The sequence below is a fragment of the Pavona decussata genome, unplaced genomic scaffold (genome assembly GCF_977016875.1).
Source record: "Pavona decussata unplaced genomic scaffold, jaPavDecu1.1 SCAFFOLD_130, whole genome shotgun sequence".
NCBI lineage: Eukaryota > Metazoa > Cnidaria > Anthozoa > Scleractinia > Agariciidae > Pavona > Pavona decussata.
In genome coordinates, this window is record NW_028145544.1 from 3,558,864 (window position 1) to 3,578,397 (window position 19,534).

The 19,534-nt window shown below is 38.1% G+C and overlaps 3 protein-coding genes across 3 annotated transcripts in view; 1 reads left to right on the forward strand and 2 right to left on the reverse strand.

Moving 5' to 3' along the window:
* LOC146468736 (uncharacterized) overlaps positions 1 to 8,544 on the reverse strand; it is a 78,206-nt gene extending 69,662 nt beyond the window's left edge. Inside the window, exons 1-10 of the mRNA XM_085124210.1 lie at positions 8,453 to 8,544; positions 7,965 to 8,060; positions 7,602 to 7,655; positions 7,372 to 7,467; positions 7,145 to 7,240; positions 6,919 to 7,014; positions 6,313 to 6,408; positions 5,819 to 5,914; positions 5,426 to 5,521; positions 4,574 to 4,669 (exon numbers count right to left, since the gene is read on the reverse strand). Coding sequence (XP_084980336.1) covers positions 4,574 to 4,669; positions 5,426 to 5,521; positions 5,819 to 5,914; positions 6,313 to 6,408; positions 6,919 to 7,014; positions 7,145 to 7,240; positions 7,372 to 7,467; positions 7,602 to 7,655; positions 7,965 to 8,060; positions 8,453 to 8,543 — 913 coding nt within the window. The 5' untranslated portion in view covers position 8,544. The remainder of the gene's footprint in view (positions 1 to 4,573; positions 4,670 to 5,425; positions 5,522 to 5,818; positions 5,915 to 6,312; positions 6,409 to 6,918; positions 7,015 to 7,144; positions 7,241 to 7,371; positions 7,468 to 7,601; positions 7,656 to 7,964; positions 8,061 to 8,452) is intronic.
* An 809-nt stretch (positions 8,545 to 9,353) lies between these two features.
* LOC146468742 (uncharacterized) lies at positions 9,354 to 11,952 on the forward strand. Its single transcript, XM_085124550.1, has 4 exons — positions 9,354 to 10,161; positions 10,250 to 10,365; positions 10,904 to 11,067; positions 11,205 to 11,952. The coding sequence occupies exons 1-4, from the start codon at positions 9,412 to 9,414 to the stop codon at positions 11,402 to 11,404; spliced, it is 1,230 nt and encodes a 409-aa protein (XP_084980676.1). The 5' UTR covers positions 9,354 to 9,411; the 3' UTR covers positions 11,405 to 11,952.
* A 139-nt stretch (positions 11,953 to 12,091) lies between these two features.
* Positions 12,092 to 13,546, reverse strand: LOC146468743 (uncharacterized). Its single transcript, XM_085124527.1, has one exon. It carries the CDS (start codon positions 13,506 to 13,508, stop codon positions 12,102 to 12,104), a length of 1,407 nt encoding a protein of 468 aa, XP_084980653.1. The 5' UTR covers positions 13,509 to 13,546; the 3' UTR covers positions 12,092 to 12,101.
* Between the last annotated feature and the right edge of the window lie 5,988 nt (positions 13,547 to 19,534).

A 19,534-nucleotide genomic window follows, 5' to 3' on the forward strand; every position in this document is an offset into this window, starting at 1 on the left:
TACTGTGGCAGTATAAAAACGTAGGAATGCTAATTATGTCATTTTTTATTTATTTATTTATTTATTTGTTTATTTATTTATTTTTTGCAGGGGGAGGGGGGGGGGGGGGGGGGGGCAAGGCACGTTTTGTGTGGGGACATACAAGTAATTCAGTACTGCCTTTCATTATGAAAACAAACTTATTACATCCAGGAATGTTTATGCTGCACTCAAAAAAATCAGTAATAATTCATAAGCCCATTGACCAATCAAACTCGTCCATAAAACATCACGTGAAGTGGTTTTAAAACCCGATAAAACCTCCTCCTTATTAGTAGGCAATGTTTAATAATTTTTTAGTATGCGACTCCTCAACTTTCACAAAAGCATAATTGTTATGAACTCTCCTGACACACGCTTTTCCAGGAATGTTTTTGAAGCCGTTCAAAAACTCGCAGCACGTATTTTATCGGGTCTAAAACCAGATAATACACTGGTGCTCGTGTTCTAAACATTACACGAAAGAACCAAAGGATACTGCTAATCCTTGATCACACCACGTGATTGCTTCTTCAAACAGATTCAGCTCCACACAAGCACTTGCTCCTAAAAAACATATATGATAACTTGATTTATTTTTAAGTCAAGTAAGTTTTCTTCAAAATTTAGTTTCTATGTTTGCGCACATGTATCCTGATAATTACAGTAGAGGAAAATGAAAAAGGATCGCCATTTTGCAATACAGCTAGGGTGCGTTTGATTGACCCTATTCCGGAAGAGGAATACATACAATAATTCCAATAAATTCCTCAAGAGGTTTCTGGAGTTGCTAAAATACAAAATGGCTCTTAAATTATCATGTGTCAGCGAAAGTTTGCAGAAATGTCTTCTCAAATTTACTTAAAAAAGAAATCTAACAGATATTTCGCTTATTCTTATTCTGGAGTACGGTCAATCGAATGCAACCTTTAACATCACTTTATGAACAGCCGCTTAGTCTTCACAATAAGAGGATAATTTTTTTTTAAATGATGAAACCCGCTTAATATGGACACAGAGGCGATGCGAACACTTCATACAATCGAATAAGTTAATTATAGTCTTGGGGTTTATGCAATGCGCAATGTCAGACATCTGCACGACGTGTGATAAAAGTTGGGAGGTTCAAAGAAAATAACATGTTTCTGTTTAATCATTGACTGGCGATGAGCAGCAATACACTGTTTTTTTCAGTTGAAACATATAACATACAAGGTAGCATCTTTTGCAATAACACATCGTGTAATACACACTGATACAGAAAACCAGTTCTAGAAAACGGATGGATATTGTATAAATTCGCGGCTCGTTGGCCTACCTGGTGTAAAAGAGTCATGATCTATATATTAAGTTAATATGGCAAAACATTGGCCGTCACTTAAAGATTGTATGGTAGAAATGATCGTGGCGGTACATTTTTGCTTTTAACTCGTTACTTGCTTTTTCTTTTGTCTAGAATTTTAAGACATCTTACCTCTAATGATTGCTTTGACATAAGATGGTTGTAATTCGGTGGCAACTTTCGCATCACTTAGTGAATTCCGATAATTCCCTAAAAATTATAAATAGATAAATAAATTTATTTACGCTCAGGCTGAAGCAGCTGACCAGACCTCTGCGTTCTCTGAGGCGCGAGGAAAGCTAGTTGGTGCAAAACGTAGTAAAACCGGCTAAAATCGGCGCGAAAAATGTTTTCGAGAACGAGCGAAAGAGCGTCTGGAAACAAATCCAGGCACGGTCCAATTCATTTTCACAACTCAGTTGTGCTAATACAGTGACTAAATAAATGCTGAATAAATAAATAAATTGAAATAAAACATCTCACCTAAACGGAAGTGAGCTGCCGCCCTGTTGCAATACAGTTTGGCTTTCAGTTCTTTATCATTGAAGTTCACTTTAATTCCTTCCGTGTAAAAGTTGACGGCGTTACGGAAATTCCTCTTCCCGTATTCATCATTGCCTTCGTTCTTATAAACCTCTGCTATTGCTAAAATGAAGAAATTAAAACATAGTTAATAAAAGGCAATGGTTAAGCCCGTATGTAGCCCGTCAAACTACTTCATTTTAGTGTTGTATATTTTGTAAGCATTTTTGGCGTTGACCGTGCACAAACCACAATAGATTTTGAAATGTGTTGGAGCAAATCACCAATAGTAAGATATTCAACTGTAGTATGAAAGTTAAAAGAAAGGATTGTGCACGGTCGCGGCCCTTCCAACATAAATTGCAGCGCCCGGCATTGTTAACATGGCAAGGTTTCATAACCGGTCCCTCAATAGCCCAATTTCAATATATCGAAATTAGGCTATTAACTATGATGAAAAGATCTTTGACACCGGCTTGGGAGTACTGTGTTTGTCACGCTGTGTGTGGTTTTGTCATGTTGTTTTAAGCCGTTGTGTTTTGTTGTCGCTTGCTCGTTGGTGTATTTTGTTCAGTGCTTTTTTGTTGGTTATTAAATGGAGAGTTTCACGGTTCAGCGCATGTGCGAGCGATAACGTAAGCGCTGTCAAGCCAATTGTTTTTGAACCAATTAGAAGCGAGTACACAACACCGGCGGGATACGGCGGGGAAGTCTTATAAATTGCTGGCATAAAAATAAAACTGACCGGCCAGTGTTTCGGTCACGTTTCAGAAAGAAACAAAAAGGCTGTCCATGTTAAACACATGGGGAATTTTGCTGCGCCGCTTCGTGAATGTCACATGACATTCAAGAAATGCCAGAACTTATGCGAACGTATACGGTTTTATTTTAGTACAATGTTGATATCTCGCGGCATCGACCGTTTTTTATTATGCGCGGTTCGAAAAGACGAGAAGCTCCCTCAAACTTACCTACTTAAATCCAGTATTTCATCAGCATTCAGTGATAAACTTACTATAGTGTGTACGCTCGATAGCCTGATTTTATTAGACCAGCAAGAAGGCAAAGCACGAGAAATCCGCAAGCTTCAAGAAGCGATGCGACCGTCTAGTAACAACAACACTGAGCGTCCTTCCGAGATGCTGGAATGCATTTGAGAAAACTCTGCCATGGTGGCAAATCAAAACTACGTTTGCCATTCGCAATGACCATAATTTTATAGATAAATGAATACCTTACAATAGATTTTGTAGTTTGCCGCAAATCTTTTGAATTTTTTTTCTGCTGCCCGATATTCGAGCCCGACTACAACTAACTCGCACATTTGATCTCATATTTATTCGCTTTGCGTCTCAGTGTTGTACAATTTTTTCCATCCAAAGCAAAACACTGATGTTTGATGCTGTTTGTCCGTCGAATTCTCCGTTTTTGACAGTTGACTTCCATATGAACAAACAGTAGGATTGAAATCTAGAAAATCCTCGCGAGTTCATCCAAAGCCAGTTGGTGACCTTTGCCATTTCCAGCGAAAGCAGATGTGCCGCGAAATCGTTGTCTATTTTAAACAGACTTATCTCTTTACCAATTTCCACGTTTCGTGGCATATCTTGTTAACCACACAGGATTCCACTCTGTCCGCTTTAACTTCTGTGCTTCGAGAGAGTCCACAGAACGTCCCGTCGCCGGTCGGCCGCGACGTCTCCTTGCCGATCCATCGACAAAAATGTCGTTTTCGGATGCTAAAACACTTTTAACCTTACAAAAACCGAACTTATATTTACAACAGGAAACAAAGATTGTAAAAAGCGAAGAACGAAGAGCGGATGATCCAAATTCGGGCGCGATTTCAACAGATTGTTCCACCACAAGCTCGCATCGAATTTAGTGTCGACCCGTACAATTTATTTTTGAGCCGGTCTGCTCGCGCATGCGCTTGACCGTGAAACTCGGCCTTTAAGTTGAGTGATTTGTCTGTTAGGTCATGGCGAATTGTGTGTATACATTCCCTATACTATTTTTCAGCATACATATTTCAAAGGGGTAGTATCACCTATGTGTGATGTTACTTTGAATGGCCAAAAAACACATTTGCATCGACAGAATCGTTAAAATAACGGTTCAGTTTTGTTTACTGTAACCACACTACTACACAGAAACTAGTGTTAGTTATCATTGGCCGCTAATGGCCAAGATAAAAATGGATTGAAACTTCAAAAAATTGGCCAATTTTTTCAAGTTCTTCCAGCGTATTTGGAGAAAAAAAACTGATTATAGTTAGTTCTTCCCAGGAGAAATCAGTTAATATTTTATTCTCGGTGCTAAAAAAGCAATTTGATGTTAGAGGTAGCTTGTCCAATATTTTAGCAGTTTCGACCAGAACAAAAAAAATTTCCGTGACAGTGACCCTGCAGTAACCTGAACAACGGTCAACTTTCATTTGAGCCCCAAATTATATAACCTAATGTAATGAGACGATACTAATAATGGGGAGGTGAAGGGGCCTATATTGGGGGAAGGTGGTGTTGAAAATAACAACACTATAGGATTAAAGAGGACAGGGAACGTGTTAATAAGTAACGAAAAGGAGGCCTTTACTACACCATTTTTCATTAGCTATCATCCGTAGACTCAACGTTCTTGCAACATTTAATGTTAGTGATAATAGGGCAAGTAAATGACGCGACTCTTTACCTCTCAAAGTGTCATCATCAAAATCCAAAGTATCCTCACCAACTGGTGTGACGTCACTTCCAGGTTTGGCTTCGACTTCACTGCTTGCCATGGATGCTGGGAAAACAAATACTTTAAGGTTTAGCTTAAATAATCAGCGATACATGGAATTATTGTCAACTGTAAGTTAGATACTAGACAAGGACAAACATTCCAGTATTGAGAAGAACTGTTAAATTTCACTGCAGTGTCCACTCAAACCTTGTCATTACGAACAGCATTCTATGTTATACAGAAATATCCAAGTAGAATTACGAATTATCACTAACTATGAGTACACGCTTTACATCCCATAATGAATCAGTAAATAAAGAAATAAAGAAACACCAAAAAACAAACCATTAAGAAACAAATACACAGGCAAACAACAACAACAAACAAAACGAAAATCCAGAGAAAGTTTCTAGCCAATCTGGCGGCTTTTCACTTAGGGGAGGAGAAGGTTCGGTTTACAGTTAACAGGCGTTGGCTATTTCTTAATCCATGGACTTAACTAAGTTCTCTTACAGCTATGAAGATTAAAATTGAACAGTTTTCCAATCTAACGACGAATTTTGGCAAGACAAAAAAATTGAATCCACACCTTTCAAAGTGTCATCATCAAAATTCAAAGTCTCCTTAAAAGTTAACGTAACGTCACTTTCAGGCTTGGCTTTGTTTTTACTGTTTGCTATGGATGCTGGGAAATTCAATCGAATCTTAAATCAGTACTCTAAGATTAAAAGTCAGTTCTCTATCAACTGTGAAAATTAACATAGAACAGTTTTCCAGTCTAAAAACAACTTCTGGTAAGAGAAAAACATAAATCCTCACCTTTCAAAGTGTCATCATCAGACTTGCAAGTCTCCTCACCAGCTGGTTTGACAACATTTTCAGTTTTGGCTTTGTTTTCAGTGCTTGTCATGGATGCTGGAAGATCAAATTTTTAAATTCAATCAGTTTACTCAGCTTATAAGTGTAACTGTAAAATTTATATAGCTTAGCTTTCCATATAATATGATCAAGTGCGCTTTTCAGATGCAAAGGGGAATAGAAAATATATATAAAATCGCAGACAACAACTTAAAATAAATAAAATTAAAAACTCTACTCCATCAAATATATGCTATGTTAAAGTCGTGTGTCTATAAAAGCTTCTTAACGTAAAGCAGAACGGTTTTCCAGTCTTAAAACGACTTCTGCCACGATAATAGAATGAATCCTCACCTTTCGAAGTGTCATCATCAAAACCCAAAGTCTCCTCACCAGCAGGTGTGACGTCACTTTCAGGTATGGCTTCGCTTTCACTGCTTGCTAGAGATGCTGCGATATACAATCGAATACTTAATCAGTACTCAAGCGGCGGCGGCGGCTGATCAAAACCTGGGACTGGATTTGTTTCACCCATTGAGCATGACTGAGAGCTTGAAGCCTCAATGTTTGCTTGGACGTTAAATGAACAAGTGTTAGAAATAAATAAAAAGAAAACAGAAAATGATAAAACATTACAAGATCAATCAAACAAACAAACATGCAAATAAAAACAGCAACACACAAACAACACCGAAAACCGGAAAGAGTTTGTAACTAGTTCTGGCGGATCTACGGAGGAGTTTGCTGTATCCATGGACTGAACTCACTTCTCTTTCAACCGTAAAGATTAACATTCAACAATTTTCCAGTCCAACGACTTCTGGTAAGAGATTAATATGAATCCTCACCTATCAAAGTGTCATCATCAAAATCCAAAGTATCCTCACCAACTGTTGTGACGTCACTTTTAGGTTTCGCGTTGAATTCGCTACTTGCCATGGATGCTGGGAAAACGAATACTTTTAGGATTAGCGTAAATAATCAGCGATACGTGGACTTATTGTCAACTGAAAGTTAGATACTGGACAAAGACAAACATTCCAGTATTGAGAAGGACTGTTAAATATCGCTGCAGCGTCCACTCAAACCTTGTTTTTAAGAACAGCATTGCATGTTATATAGGAATATCCAAGTAGAATTACGAATTATCACTAACTATGAGTACACACTTTTCATCCCATAATAAATAAGTAAATAAAAAAATAAGGAAAAACCAACAAACAAACCATTAAAAAAACAAACACACAAGAAAACAAAACAAAAATCCTGAGAAAGTTTCTAGCCAATCTGGCGGCACTACACTTAGTGGAGGAGAGGGTAGGTTTTACAGTTAAGAGGCGTTTGCTATTTCTTCATTTATGCATTTAACTCAGTTCTCTTACCACTGTGAAGATTAACGTTGAACAGTTTTCCAGTCTAACGACTTCTGGTAAGAGAATAACATGAATTCTCACCTTTCGAAGTGCCATCATCAAAATCCAAAGTCTCCTTATCAGTTGGCGTGACGTCACTTCCAGGTTTGGTATTGTTTTTACTGTTGGCTATGGATGCTAAGAAGTGCAATCGAATACTTAATTAGTACTCCAAGATTAAAACTCAGTTCTCTTCCAACTGTGAAGATTAACATGGAACAGTTTTCCAGTCCAACGACTTCTGGTGGAGAATAACATGGATCCTCACCTTTCGAAGTGCCATCATCAAAATCCAAAGTCTCCTTATCAGTTGGCGTGACGTCACTTCCAGGTTTGGCTTTGTTTTTACTGTTGGCTATGGATGCTGGGAAGTGCAATCGAATACTTAATTAGTAGTCTAAGATTAAAACTCAGTTCTCTTTCAACTGTGAAGATTAACATAGAACAGTTTTCCAGTCCATCGACTTCTGGTAAGAGAATAACATGAATCCTTACCTTTCGAAGTGTTATCATCAAAATTGAAAGTCTCCTTATCAGTTGGCGTGACGTCACTTCCAGGTTTGGCTTTGTTTTTACTGTTTCCTATGGATGCTGGGAAATGCAATCGAATATTTAATTAGTACTCTAACATTAAAACTCAGTTCTCTTTCAACTGTGAACATTAACATGAAACAGTTTCCTAGTCTTAGAACGACTTCTGGTGAGAGAAAAAGATGAATCCTTACCTTTCAAAGTGTCATCATCAGACTTGCAAGTCTCCTCACCAGTTTGCTTGGCAACTGGAAGATCAAATATTTAAATTTAATCAGTATACTCAGCTTATAAGTGTAACTGTAAAATTTATATAGCGCAACTTTCCATATAATATGATCAAGTGCGCTTTTCATAGGCAAAGGGGAATAGAAAATATATATAAAATCGCAGACAACAATAACTATAAAAACTTAAGATCAATAAAATTAAAAACTCTACTCCATCAAATATATGCTACGTTAAAGTGGTGTGTCTATAAAAGCTTCTTAACGTAAAGCAGAACGGTTTTCCAGTCTTAAAACGACTTCTGGTAAGAGAGAAACATGAATCCTCACCTTTCGAAGTGTCATCATCAAAATCCAAAGTCTCCTCACCAGCAGGTGTGCCGTCACTTTCAGGTATGGCTTCGCTTTCCCTGTTTGCTAGAGATGCTGCGATATACAATCGAAAACTTAATCAGTACTCAAGCGGCGGTGGCGGCTGATCAAAACCTGGGACTGGATTTGTTTTACCCATTGACTGAGAGCTTGAAGCCTTAATGTTTGCGTGGACGTTAAATGAACAAGTGTTAGAAATAAATAAAAAGAAAACAGAAAATGATAAAACATTACAAGATCAATCAAACAAACAAACATGCAAATAAAAACAGCAACAAACAAACAACACCGAAAACCGGAAAGAGTTTGTAACTAGTTCTGGCGGATCTACGGAGGAGTTTGCTGTATCCATGGACTGAACTCACTTCTCTTTCAACCGTGAAGATTAACATTCAACAGTTTTCCAGTCCAACGACTTCTGGTAAGAGAATAACATGATTCCTCACCATTCAAAGTGTCATCATCAAAATCCAAAGTATCCTCACCAATTGTTGTGACGTCACTTTTAGGTTTCGCGTTAAATTCGCTGCTTGCCATGGATGCTGGGAAAACGAATACTTTTAGGATTAGCGTAAATAATTAGCGATACGTGGACTTATTGTCAACTGAAAGTTAGATACTGGACAAAGACAAACATTCCAGTATTGAGAAGGACTGTTAAATATCACTGCAGTGTCCACTCAAACCTTGTTATTAAGAACAGCATTGCATGTTATAAAGCAATATCCAAGTAGAATTACGAATTATCACTAACTATGAGTACACACTTTTCATCCCATAATAAATAAGTAAATAAAAAAATAAGGAAAAACCAACAAACAAACCATTAAAAAAACAAACACACAAGAAAACAAAACAAAAATCCTGAGAAAGTTTCTAGCTAATCTGGCGGCTCTACACTTATTGGAGGAGAGGGTAGGTTTTACAGTTAAGAGGCGTTTGCTATTTCTTCATTTATGCACTTAACTCAGTTCTCTATGGTGGCCCACAACTGCCATAGCTGTTTTTCTTGTTTTTTGTAGATTTTTTCCTTAAAAATAGTTTTACTTTATAAAAATAAATAAACTTAAGTTACGATTGATTTAATATTAAATGAAATAAACACAAACATTACCGACAGTCAACTTAAAATAAAACAAGAATTAAATTAAATTTAACTTAACATGAAATAAAAGTTAAATTAAAACCGATTTGAAATCAAATTGAAAGCAAATAAAACAAGAATTAAAATTAAATTTAACTTAAAATGAAATAAAAATAAAATTAAAACCGATTTGAAATCAAATTGAAAGCAAATTCAAAATGAATCTCACCTCATTTCTTTTCAAAACAAAACTAAAAATTCCCTTGGCCCAGAGCTGCCATAGACCAGCATGCTTTGCGAAATTATTTCAGAAATTTAGAAATGGCGGCCCGAATCCGCAATGCGGGTTGGATGGAAGATCTCCGCTTAAAGCAAGATCTTGAAAAGTATGTTCGCCAAGGCCTCAAAAGAGACGAGATTCTAAACTTTATGGAACGAGATTTTGGTGAATACGCTTGGAGCTTACGAACCCTTGATCGACGTATGCGCCATTTTGATATTCGCTATACGGATACAGATGTCACGGTTGAGGAAGTGACAATCGCAGTTCGAAAAGAACTTGATGGGCCAGGTAAACTTTTGGGCTACCGAGCCATGCACAACAAGATAAGGCAAGAATATCTGCTAAACGTTCCAAGGAATTTGGTACATGCCGTAATGTTTGATCTTGACCCGGAAGGGCTTCAAACTCGATGTCCAATTGTAAAGAAGAGGACAACTAAAGGTCATTTCTCAACAAAGGGAACCAACTGGGTGCACTCGATGGATGGTCATGACAAGCTCATGGGTTACCAGAACAGTACGTTTCCTTTAGCTATTTACGGCTCTATTGACACAGCCAGCAGAAAAATTCTTTGGCTCAAGATTTGGACGGGAAACTCGGATCCAAAAAGGATCGCGCGCTGGTATTTAGAGCACTTGTATGAAACAGGAACAATTGCGTCTCACATCAGAATCGACAAAGGAACCGAGACTGGAATTATGGCGACAATGCACTCGTACCTTCGACAAAACCATGGTGACATGAATCCTTTTGACACCGTCATATATGGGCCATCAACTTCAAACCAGGTATGTGATTATTTCAGAAAAAATGAAATTACGCGTGAGTCGAAGTTTTTAAAGCTTTTACCCATAATTATTATTTTTCAACGAATAGATAGAACGGTGTTGGAAGGAACTTCATGAACGCCTGGAGAAGTATTTTAAAGAACAACTAGCAGAGCTAAAGGGTGAAGGATATTATAATCCACATGATGAATCAGACAGGTACATGTAAATTATTATGAACTGAGAATTAGTTGATATCATGTCTGCTTGACTATGTATAACGTAGTTAAGGACGGTGCCTACTATTGTTACTGCGCATACGTTCTGCGCATCTCGAGATACTCGGGTTTCCTATGGGTAGTGCTCACTAATACAGGGATATTTTTGCGCGGTTTAAAACTATGCGGAGAAATCGGAACTTAGCAAGTGCTCTTGGTATCCCAAAAGAAAACTGGGGGTAACCATGCATTTTTCAGAGATAATTAAGCTTCAATTTAGGAAAAACTACCATACACTGCTTTACATTTTGGCGCTTTTTAGAAATATTGTTGCCTAATTATCTCTGAAAAATGCGTGGTTACCCCCAATTTTCTTTTTGGATTCCAATACCCCCTGCTAAGATCTGCTTTTCCCGCATAGTCATAAACCGCACAAAAATACCTCTGTATTAGTAGGCACCGTCCTTAATTAAAAATACTGTGCAAAATTCCTTTTGAGTTTTATACATTTATATACTCTTAACTTCCTCTCCCCTACAGGAAACGTTATCATACTTACTAATTCCTGTTCTCCAACACCAACTTGATGTATTTCAAGAAACTGTGTGGAACAGTCACAGGATCCGCACACAAAAGAACACTGTGCTACCTGATGGAATTCCTGACCACATATACAACTTTCCTGGAGAGTACGGGCTAGTAGAGTGTGGTAAACATCCATTCCCTTCTTGAATGTTGTTATTGTTTTTCTTCTTTTTTTTGTTTTGAGGGGGGGGGGGGGGGGGGGGGAGGAAAGAAAACTCTATGACTTACCTTGTTGTTTGATTTTGTTTCTGACTATTACAGGCTTGCCAGTCACAGAGGAACAGTTGAAAGAGGTTGCTCAACACTCAGGGGTTTTAGAAATAGATGATGACTTTCTTGAACCTGAGTTCAGGACTAAATGTTGCAGAATTATACCTATGCCTGTTGAGCAGCATGTAGAACCAGCAGAATGCGCTGAAGCATACAAGTATTTAAAAAGGAAATTCTCTCAAACAGTTTAACCAACATTGCCTTTTAATTTGCATTAAAAAAAGAAATAGAAGTATAAGAAACAACAAACATTGCAATGTTAATATGAGTTATGTCAGTAATGCATTACTTAACCAAACACCCTCAACACGGATAAACTAGGCCTTTTATAGCCACTTAGATATTTAAAGATTGCTATCTGTGGCTAATCAATAAAGATCAACTTTTACTGATATTACATAAACGGGCCTTAACCTTAGAGTTCATTAGGAAACCAGTCAAACACAACAAACTTGAATTAAGGGACTTAGAATCAAAGTGGGCCAACACCTCAAAACCTGACATACAAAAAAGTCTGTCAAAGTGTCTGCAAGATTCAGAAATGTGTTTTAGAATTTGAAAATATTTCAGTCCTTTTTTGGTAGGGACTTATTTTTATTTTTTATTGCATCTCTAAGCAAATCTTGCAATTTCCAGTTATTAATTTTCGGATACCCAACATTAATTGCCTCTCAGTCCCTCAAATTCCCTATCCCTTTACTGTTACATGTTCCTCATTCAGCTGAAGGTTATTGTTAAACTGCAACATATCAACAACACAAAATATTTGTGATAAAATGAACTAATAACCTTTTGTTAGGCAGAGAACTGAAGTCACTATTTTTTGGTCTCTGTTCTGTTGTCTTTGCTTTGTAATCTTTATCAAGGCAAAGCCTCCTAATTAAGTTTTTAAATAGACAATGGCTTCAGTGCCAAACATTTGCAATAAAAATTACATGTGTGATTGACTTTAAAGTTTTGAATTGCAGTGGAAGAAAGGTTTCCTGTGGTGAACAGGACTTCATTTCCGGTGTCTACTAACTCAGCAGAGGTAATCTCTGGGTCGAATAGTTCATACCCAACACCTTGCACATCCACAAGCATAACTTGGTAATCTGACTTCTCATAAGAGAAGTGAACTAAACATTCTGCTTTTTGGAGCATCACATCCTCTTTATTTCCACAAGGTTTTCCATCATTATTGATGAGTTTTTCCATTTCACCTTCCACAAATTCTTCAACGGTGACAAATTCCCCATCTGGAAGCTTGCCAAGGTAAATGTTTTTGTAGGTGAATGTTTCACCAAATACATCTCTCAGCTCGTCGTCCAAGATTACCTGGGTAAGTTGAGCAGCAAAATTTCGAGACAGAGTGTGCATCTGGACCACTTTTCTGGTGTGCTGTTCAACAGTTTGATTGATATTTTCAATTTCTTTAAGGACATTTGTCTTATATTTCTTTACAACCCACTCTGTATTTGAAAATTGTCGGGTGTTGCTTTTTGCCCTATAGGCCTTTCTAAATCCACCCTGCCCAAGCAGATCTTTTGAAATCTGAAATTCCACTGGGATATCGACAGTTGACCATACCATGTTATCCAAGTGAAAAGTATTCAAGTTAACCAAGGTAGTGCTAGATTTCACCACTCGACCCAAGTTGAGTATGGCTGATACGGAGAGGCTCTTTGGAATGAATTTCGATTTGGCGTTTTCGATTTTGGCCTTTTTGTTTGGGCTTGGAAGTGACTGGGTGACTTTAGGAGCCGATGCAGCGCTGCCCTGCTTTTTGTTCATCGTTTGCTCACGGTGAGTATCTTGGGTGTCGCCACTTCTACCTTCAATTTCGACCTCAGTTTCATCAATAAAGCGAACATGGATTAATTTAGTGTCTGGTATTTGTTTTACTGTGCTACACGAGGGACCTTGTTCACCGGCCAGTATATCACATACCATACCTACTCCAATCTTTGATGCGAAATGGCTTGTGCACGCTTCCTTGATGTTAGCGATGGTCAGCTCTCTTCCACTGAAATCGACAAACTCTCTTGGGCCGATTCTACTGTACTTTTGCTGTTTACCAGCAACTTCGGAACTTAAACGTTGCACAGTTAGTTTCTCCTTACAGTTCTTGTCGTCTTTGCCTTTACCTGCATGTGTACCTGCTCTCTTTCGTTTCATTTCAGCTTGAAACGCTTTCCATCCCTTGTCCGCCATTTTTAATTTCTGAAATAATTTCGCAAAGCATGCTGGTCTATGGCAGCTCTGGGCCAAGGGAATTTTTAGTTTTGTTTTGAAAAGAAATGAGGTGAGATTCATTTTGAATTTGCTTTCAATTTGATTTCAAATCGGTTTTAATTTTATTTTTATTTCATTTTAAGTTAAATTTAATTTTAATTCTTGTTTTATTTGCTTTCAATTTGATTTCAAATCGGTTTTAATTTAACTTTTATTTCATGTTAAGTTAAATTTAATTTAATTCTTGTTTTATTTTAAGTTGACTGTCGGTAATGTTTGTGTTTATTTCATTTAATATTAAATCAATCGTAACTTAAGTTTATTTATTTTTATAAAGTAAAACTATTTTTAAGGAAAACATCTACAAAAAACAAGAAAAACAGCTATGGCAGTTGTGGGCCACCATAGGACATCTTACCTCTAATGATTGCTTTGACATAAGATGGTTGTATTTCAGTGGCAACTTTCGCATCACTTAGTGAATCCCGATAATTCCCTAAAAATTATAAATAAATTTATTTAACCTCAGGTTGACGCACCTGGCCAGACCTCTAGCATTGTCGGAAAAGCGACGAAAGATAGTTGGAGCGGGACATAGTAAAAATCCGGTTAAAATCGGCGCGAAAAAAGTTTTCAAGAACAAGCGAAAGAGCGCTTCTTGGAACTACTTTGTTCCAGGGCCTTTCCAAATGGCTCCCTGATTTAGCGAAAATTTGTCCCCTGTATTATTTTTCTCAATCGGTAGGCAGCAAGGCTGGAGATGAGCTTGAAATTAATTTAGTTTAGGAAGTACATCGAGCTGTTTTCCGACTTACTTGCTGTGATGTATTTTTCAAAAGTTCAGAGAGACGTCAACAATTACTCCAACAAGTAGGATAGCTTCGTATTGTGGTTATTCAACAATGCCGGAACGTTGCATTTATCAGATTTAAGGACCGAATTTTATAATTTCGACATCACTCCGTCGTGCTTCTGTTCGTTTCTTTTTACTTAACCAAAAACGATCAGCAAAAGCTGACTATCATCAGTAAGAATTAATGATGAAAATATCGCATAACAAGGGCCGTAACAAGTAGCCTCGTTTTCTACAAGGAGAAATACGCAAATTGAGAGACATGGTTAGAGAAAAGAGAATAGATCCAGATTCATTTTGACAGCTTAATGCGTAATACCTAAATTACCGTAACTAAATAAATGCTGAATAAATAAATAAATTTTAAAGAAAACACCTCACCTAAACGAAAGTGCGCTGCCGACCTGTTGCAATACAGTTTGGCTTTTAGTTCTTCATCCTTGCAGTTCACTTTAATTCCTTCCGTGTAAAAGTTGACGGCGTTTCGGAAATTCCTTTTCCCGTATTCACCAATACCGTCATTCTTATAAACCTCTGTTGTTACTGTAATGAAACAAATTTAAAAAAACCTTAAATACCGGCTTTGGAGTAGTGTGAGATACTGCGCAAGCTCCAAGGTTGCGTTGCGGTAATGTGAAGTGCTTTACTAGTCAGGTTGTGTTGTGCTGTGTTTTGCGTAAGGTGTTGCATGACCGTTACATTTTGTTTTGTTGTGTTGTTCCAGGTATTTCGTTGTTCTTTTTGTCTCTTTGTGCTGGGTTTTGTCGTGTTCATTTAAGCCGCTGTGTTTTGTTGTGGCGTGCTCGTTTAGTTGTGCTTTTCTGCTCGTTGTTGAGTAGAGTGAAGCGTTTGTTAGAATATGGCGAGTTGTATGTCATTCTCTTAAGTAAACATTCCCTATACTACTTTTCAGCAAGGAAATTTTAACCTTAATAACGGCCACCTTTCATTTGAGCTCCATACTGTATAGCCTAACGTAAAGGGACGATACTAATAAGAGGAGTAGCCTGCGAGCAAGCTCTCTATTACAGGTCAGACGCGAGAGGATATAGCGCGAGCCGGGGCGGGGACTCGCCGCTCGCGCTATATCGTCTCGCAGCTGACCTATAATGGAGAGTTTGCTCATAAGGGAAGGTAAAGGGGACTATATATTAAATTATAACCACACTGGAGGATTAGAGAGGCCAGGGAGGTGTTTATAAGTAAGAAAAAGTGGCTTCTACTACACCATTATCACTCGTGGACTAAACTCAGCGTTTTTGCAACATTTAGGGCCAATTATACAAACGACGTTTAGACAGCGTTTATGAAAGTCGTCGTCTAATCATGTTTAAACCTTGAATACCGATTATTTAAATCACAGGGAGTCCACAAAAGTTGTGAAAAAGAAATAAATTAATAAATTATCGACTTACGTTGTTCGAAGGGTTGTTCGTTTCTTGTGGTTTTCTATAGCCCGTTCATTTGCATACAATTTACGCAACAGCACTAATGTCGTGTATTGAGTTGTGCACAAGCGGATCTGAGCTCTGCTCACCATACTTAATATACAGCTGTTTCGACAAAGGTTGTCCAAAAAGAGCGTAAAAGCGTATGCGACATTGCCGAACGGTAGTCTGGGAAATACCCAATAAATTTCAATGAAAGCTCAGAATCCATATTGCCCGCCATCTCAAGTCTTCGCTGTACGGTCGAGGCAATATGGATTCTGAGCTTTCATTGAAATTTATTGGGTATTTCCCAGACTACGTTTTGGTTTTGTAGCGTACGCTTTCACACTTTTTTTTAGACAGCCTTTGTCGAAACAGCTGTATATAGTGAGCAAAGCTCAGATTCGCTCGCGCACAACTCGGCCAGTACACGACATTAGTGCTGTCGCGTAAATTGTATGCTAATGAACCGGCTAAAGAAAACCACAAGAAACGAACAACCCTTCGAACAACGTAAGTCGATAATTTATTAAAGTGGAAATAATGAAGAAGCGTTCTCAAGTCGAATAACTCGGAAAAAGAATTTTCCTAGGCCCCCAACGGGAATCGAACCCATGACCTTCCTGATACCGGTTGGACGCTCTAACCACTGAGCTATGGGAGACTCATGGTGAGCGAGGCCATATACTAGGTTCTTATGGGTGACACATGTCCTGCTATACTGCAAGGCTCAAATATGTCTAAATGATAAATGTGGTTAAATGATAAATGGAAATGGCTAGTCATGAAAAAAATCGCAAAGCAATTTTTTGGTCATGACTTTATCCAAGTCGCCATTTCATTTATCATTTAACGATAATTTATTAATTTGTTTCTTTTTCACAACTTTTGTGGACTCCCTGTGCACCGTCTAGCGGACAATAAGAACCTGCTCACGGGTAGATTAAAACGCTGTTTAACAGCAATTTCATGACCAGCCATTTTGAAATGGACGGACTACTGTGCTACAGGCAGTTAAGAGAGTACGCCAATCGACTTAATATGCGACAAATTCGGCGCCTTAGGGACAGGTTTAACCCTTTAGAGGAATACGATGACGAACAGTTTCGTTTGCGTTTTCGTTTCCGAAGGGACTCGGTGGTTGACCTGGTCAAAATTTAGGATAAAGATCTTCAACATCAGTCAAGAAGAGGTCTGCCACTGACACCGCCGACAGCACGTTCTCATTGCTTTGCGATTTTTTGCGACTGGAATTTTTGAGCGGGTTAATGGCGATTTATTTGGTGTTTCTGTATTTGCTGCATGCACAGTCATTCATAAGGTTTCAAGGGCAATCGCCAAACGAAAACGACAATTCCTGTCATTCCCTGATGACTTGATTGACACCAAGAGAAAGTTCTACGATGTTGCACGCTTTGCAGCTGTGATCAGCACCATAGATTGTACCCACGTTAGGATCATATGTCCAAACTAAGAAAATGCTATGGCATTTATTAACAGAAAGTAGTTTTATTCCATCAACGTCCAAGCAGTTTGTAATAGTGACGCCTTTGTTACTGACATTGAGGCACGTTGGCCTGGATCGACTCATGACTTACGCATTTTTGAGAACAGTATGATCGCAGACAAATTAAGGGAAGATACAATTGATGGCATTCTTGTGGATGACAGTGGATACGCTTGCAGATCATATTTAATGACACCAATCCTCAAGCCAAATAATTCAGGAGAAGTGCGCTACAATATTGCACACAGGCGTAGTAGATGTGTTATTGAAAGATGCTTTGGCTTACTTAAGCGACGATTTCCACGTCTGAACTTTGGAATGCGTACCGCCCGGAAAATACTCTCGTCATCATTGTGACCACGGCAATATTGCACAATTTCGCCCTTATGCGTCGCGAACAAGACTTCGATGAAGAAATCGAAGATAAAGGTGTTCCATTTGACATTGCTGCTGCTGCAGACGCAGGTGGAAATGCCAAACGTCAGCTAACTATTTCAGAATACTTTGCTTAATGTTATTAATCAATTATATAATTAAATTGCATTTAGGGTTTCTTATCAACAGAATAGGAAATAAACGACAACAATTACTACAATTAATCAATCTTCATGTTGTTTTGTAATTTATCAGTGTTACATAACATGACAAATAAATAAGTTCAAAAACACAAGATGGTGGAAGATTTTTCTTCGTCCATGTCGTACTGATGTATGTGACAAACCAATACCCATATTAGTGAATTGGTGCATCAGCTCCCATTCCTTAGCTTTATGACCTTCATTTTTCAGTTTGTGCTCTTTCCTCGCCATGGGCAAGAATGGGTCCTCCTCGTGAGTTTCTGATCTTTTGCGTTTGCACCTGCAAGAGTAATTTTAATTGACGATCAATAACGGTAAATAATATAATGTATTATGCAATAAACAAATCATAATTGTTCATAACTTTACTTTTGAATATCCTTCTTTTTCGGGTGACTTTAACTCCTTTTGTGTTCATGGTAATGACTTCATCAGCAAGTCCACTTGGTCCCGCTTCGCTTGTGATTGGGTCCTTCTCGTGTTCGCCTCGTCTTATATTAGGTTCCACTTCAGTGCGTCATCATCAAACTCCTGATCTAGCGGATTAACTGAAGATGGTATGACGTCAGCAACTATTTTACACAATTGACTTGGGGATCCAGGAGTTTTTCCTCCACCAGTTTTTCTTGATTCACGACGTTGCAAATTGTGTTCTTTCTTGTTCTGTAGTTTCAGCCGCCTCCAGCATCTTTGGACCTGATTCAGGTACCTCTTGATACCGTTTCGGATTTTGGGAGTTGAATTTCTCAAGAATTTCTTCCCAGACCTTTGCCTTCTTCGTCAAAGTTTTGCTGTGGTATCCTTTATTTCCACATCTGAAAAATCTCTTCTCAATTCCGCCAACAAAAGCTTTTCTTCTTCGCTAAAATTCATCACGTTGAGTCAAAACCTGTAGTATCAAAATGTGCATACAAATTAACAACAAGCAGACGATGCATTCTATCGTGAGGCATTGTTTAGCCATTGACTGGAAAAATCACGGTTTAGTCGCGTTTCAACAATGTATTTTGAACATGGGTTAACCGTTGTCTAGCAAGACAACGTCTAAACCGCGAATTAGACTTAAACAAGGGCTAACTTAGACGCCGTTTAAATAGCCGGCCCATAGTCTCGAACACTCAACAACATTATTGTTAATCAACGTCTAGCTTGGAAAAAACGAAATTAACTTGATACTGACAAAGAAACGACTCACGTGCGCATACAAAAATTTAAAATTCACACTCTAACGCATTACAAGGATAGCGATTAGCGAGTTAATTAACTTGTTAGCGAACGAAAATGCTACTACATGCGTTCAACTCATGAATGTAATTACTAAGAGAAAGCCTACTTGCTATTATCGACTGTCTGCTTACAACAGTCATAAATTGTCTCTAGTGCAGAGTGCATTATGGGACAGGTTTCTACACGTGATGACGTACGTTACACGGTTTGCGCGCCTTACACGTGCACAAAATCAGATTGCTATGAATTCTATGCCTTCTAAGTACTTCCGGTAAAATCTTCCCTCCTCTTCCCGTTATACGGGTGTCTACTTTTATCCTAAAACGTCACTTTTCATAACAGAAAATAAATATCACGCTTTCTTTAAATTGCAAATAGATAAAAATTGTTACAGTTCGAATCGTTTTTTTCTACTAATAGCGCGCGCAGTGCAAATTGAATAATTACGTTTGTCTATTATGACGTAAGAAATCATCACTATAACAACTGAAACTTTTCTCGTTTCGCGGGAA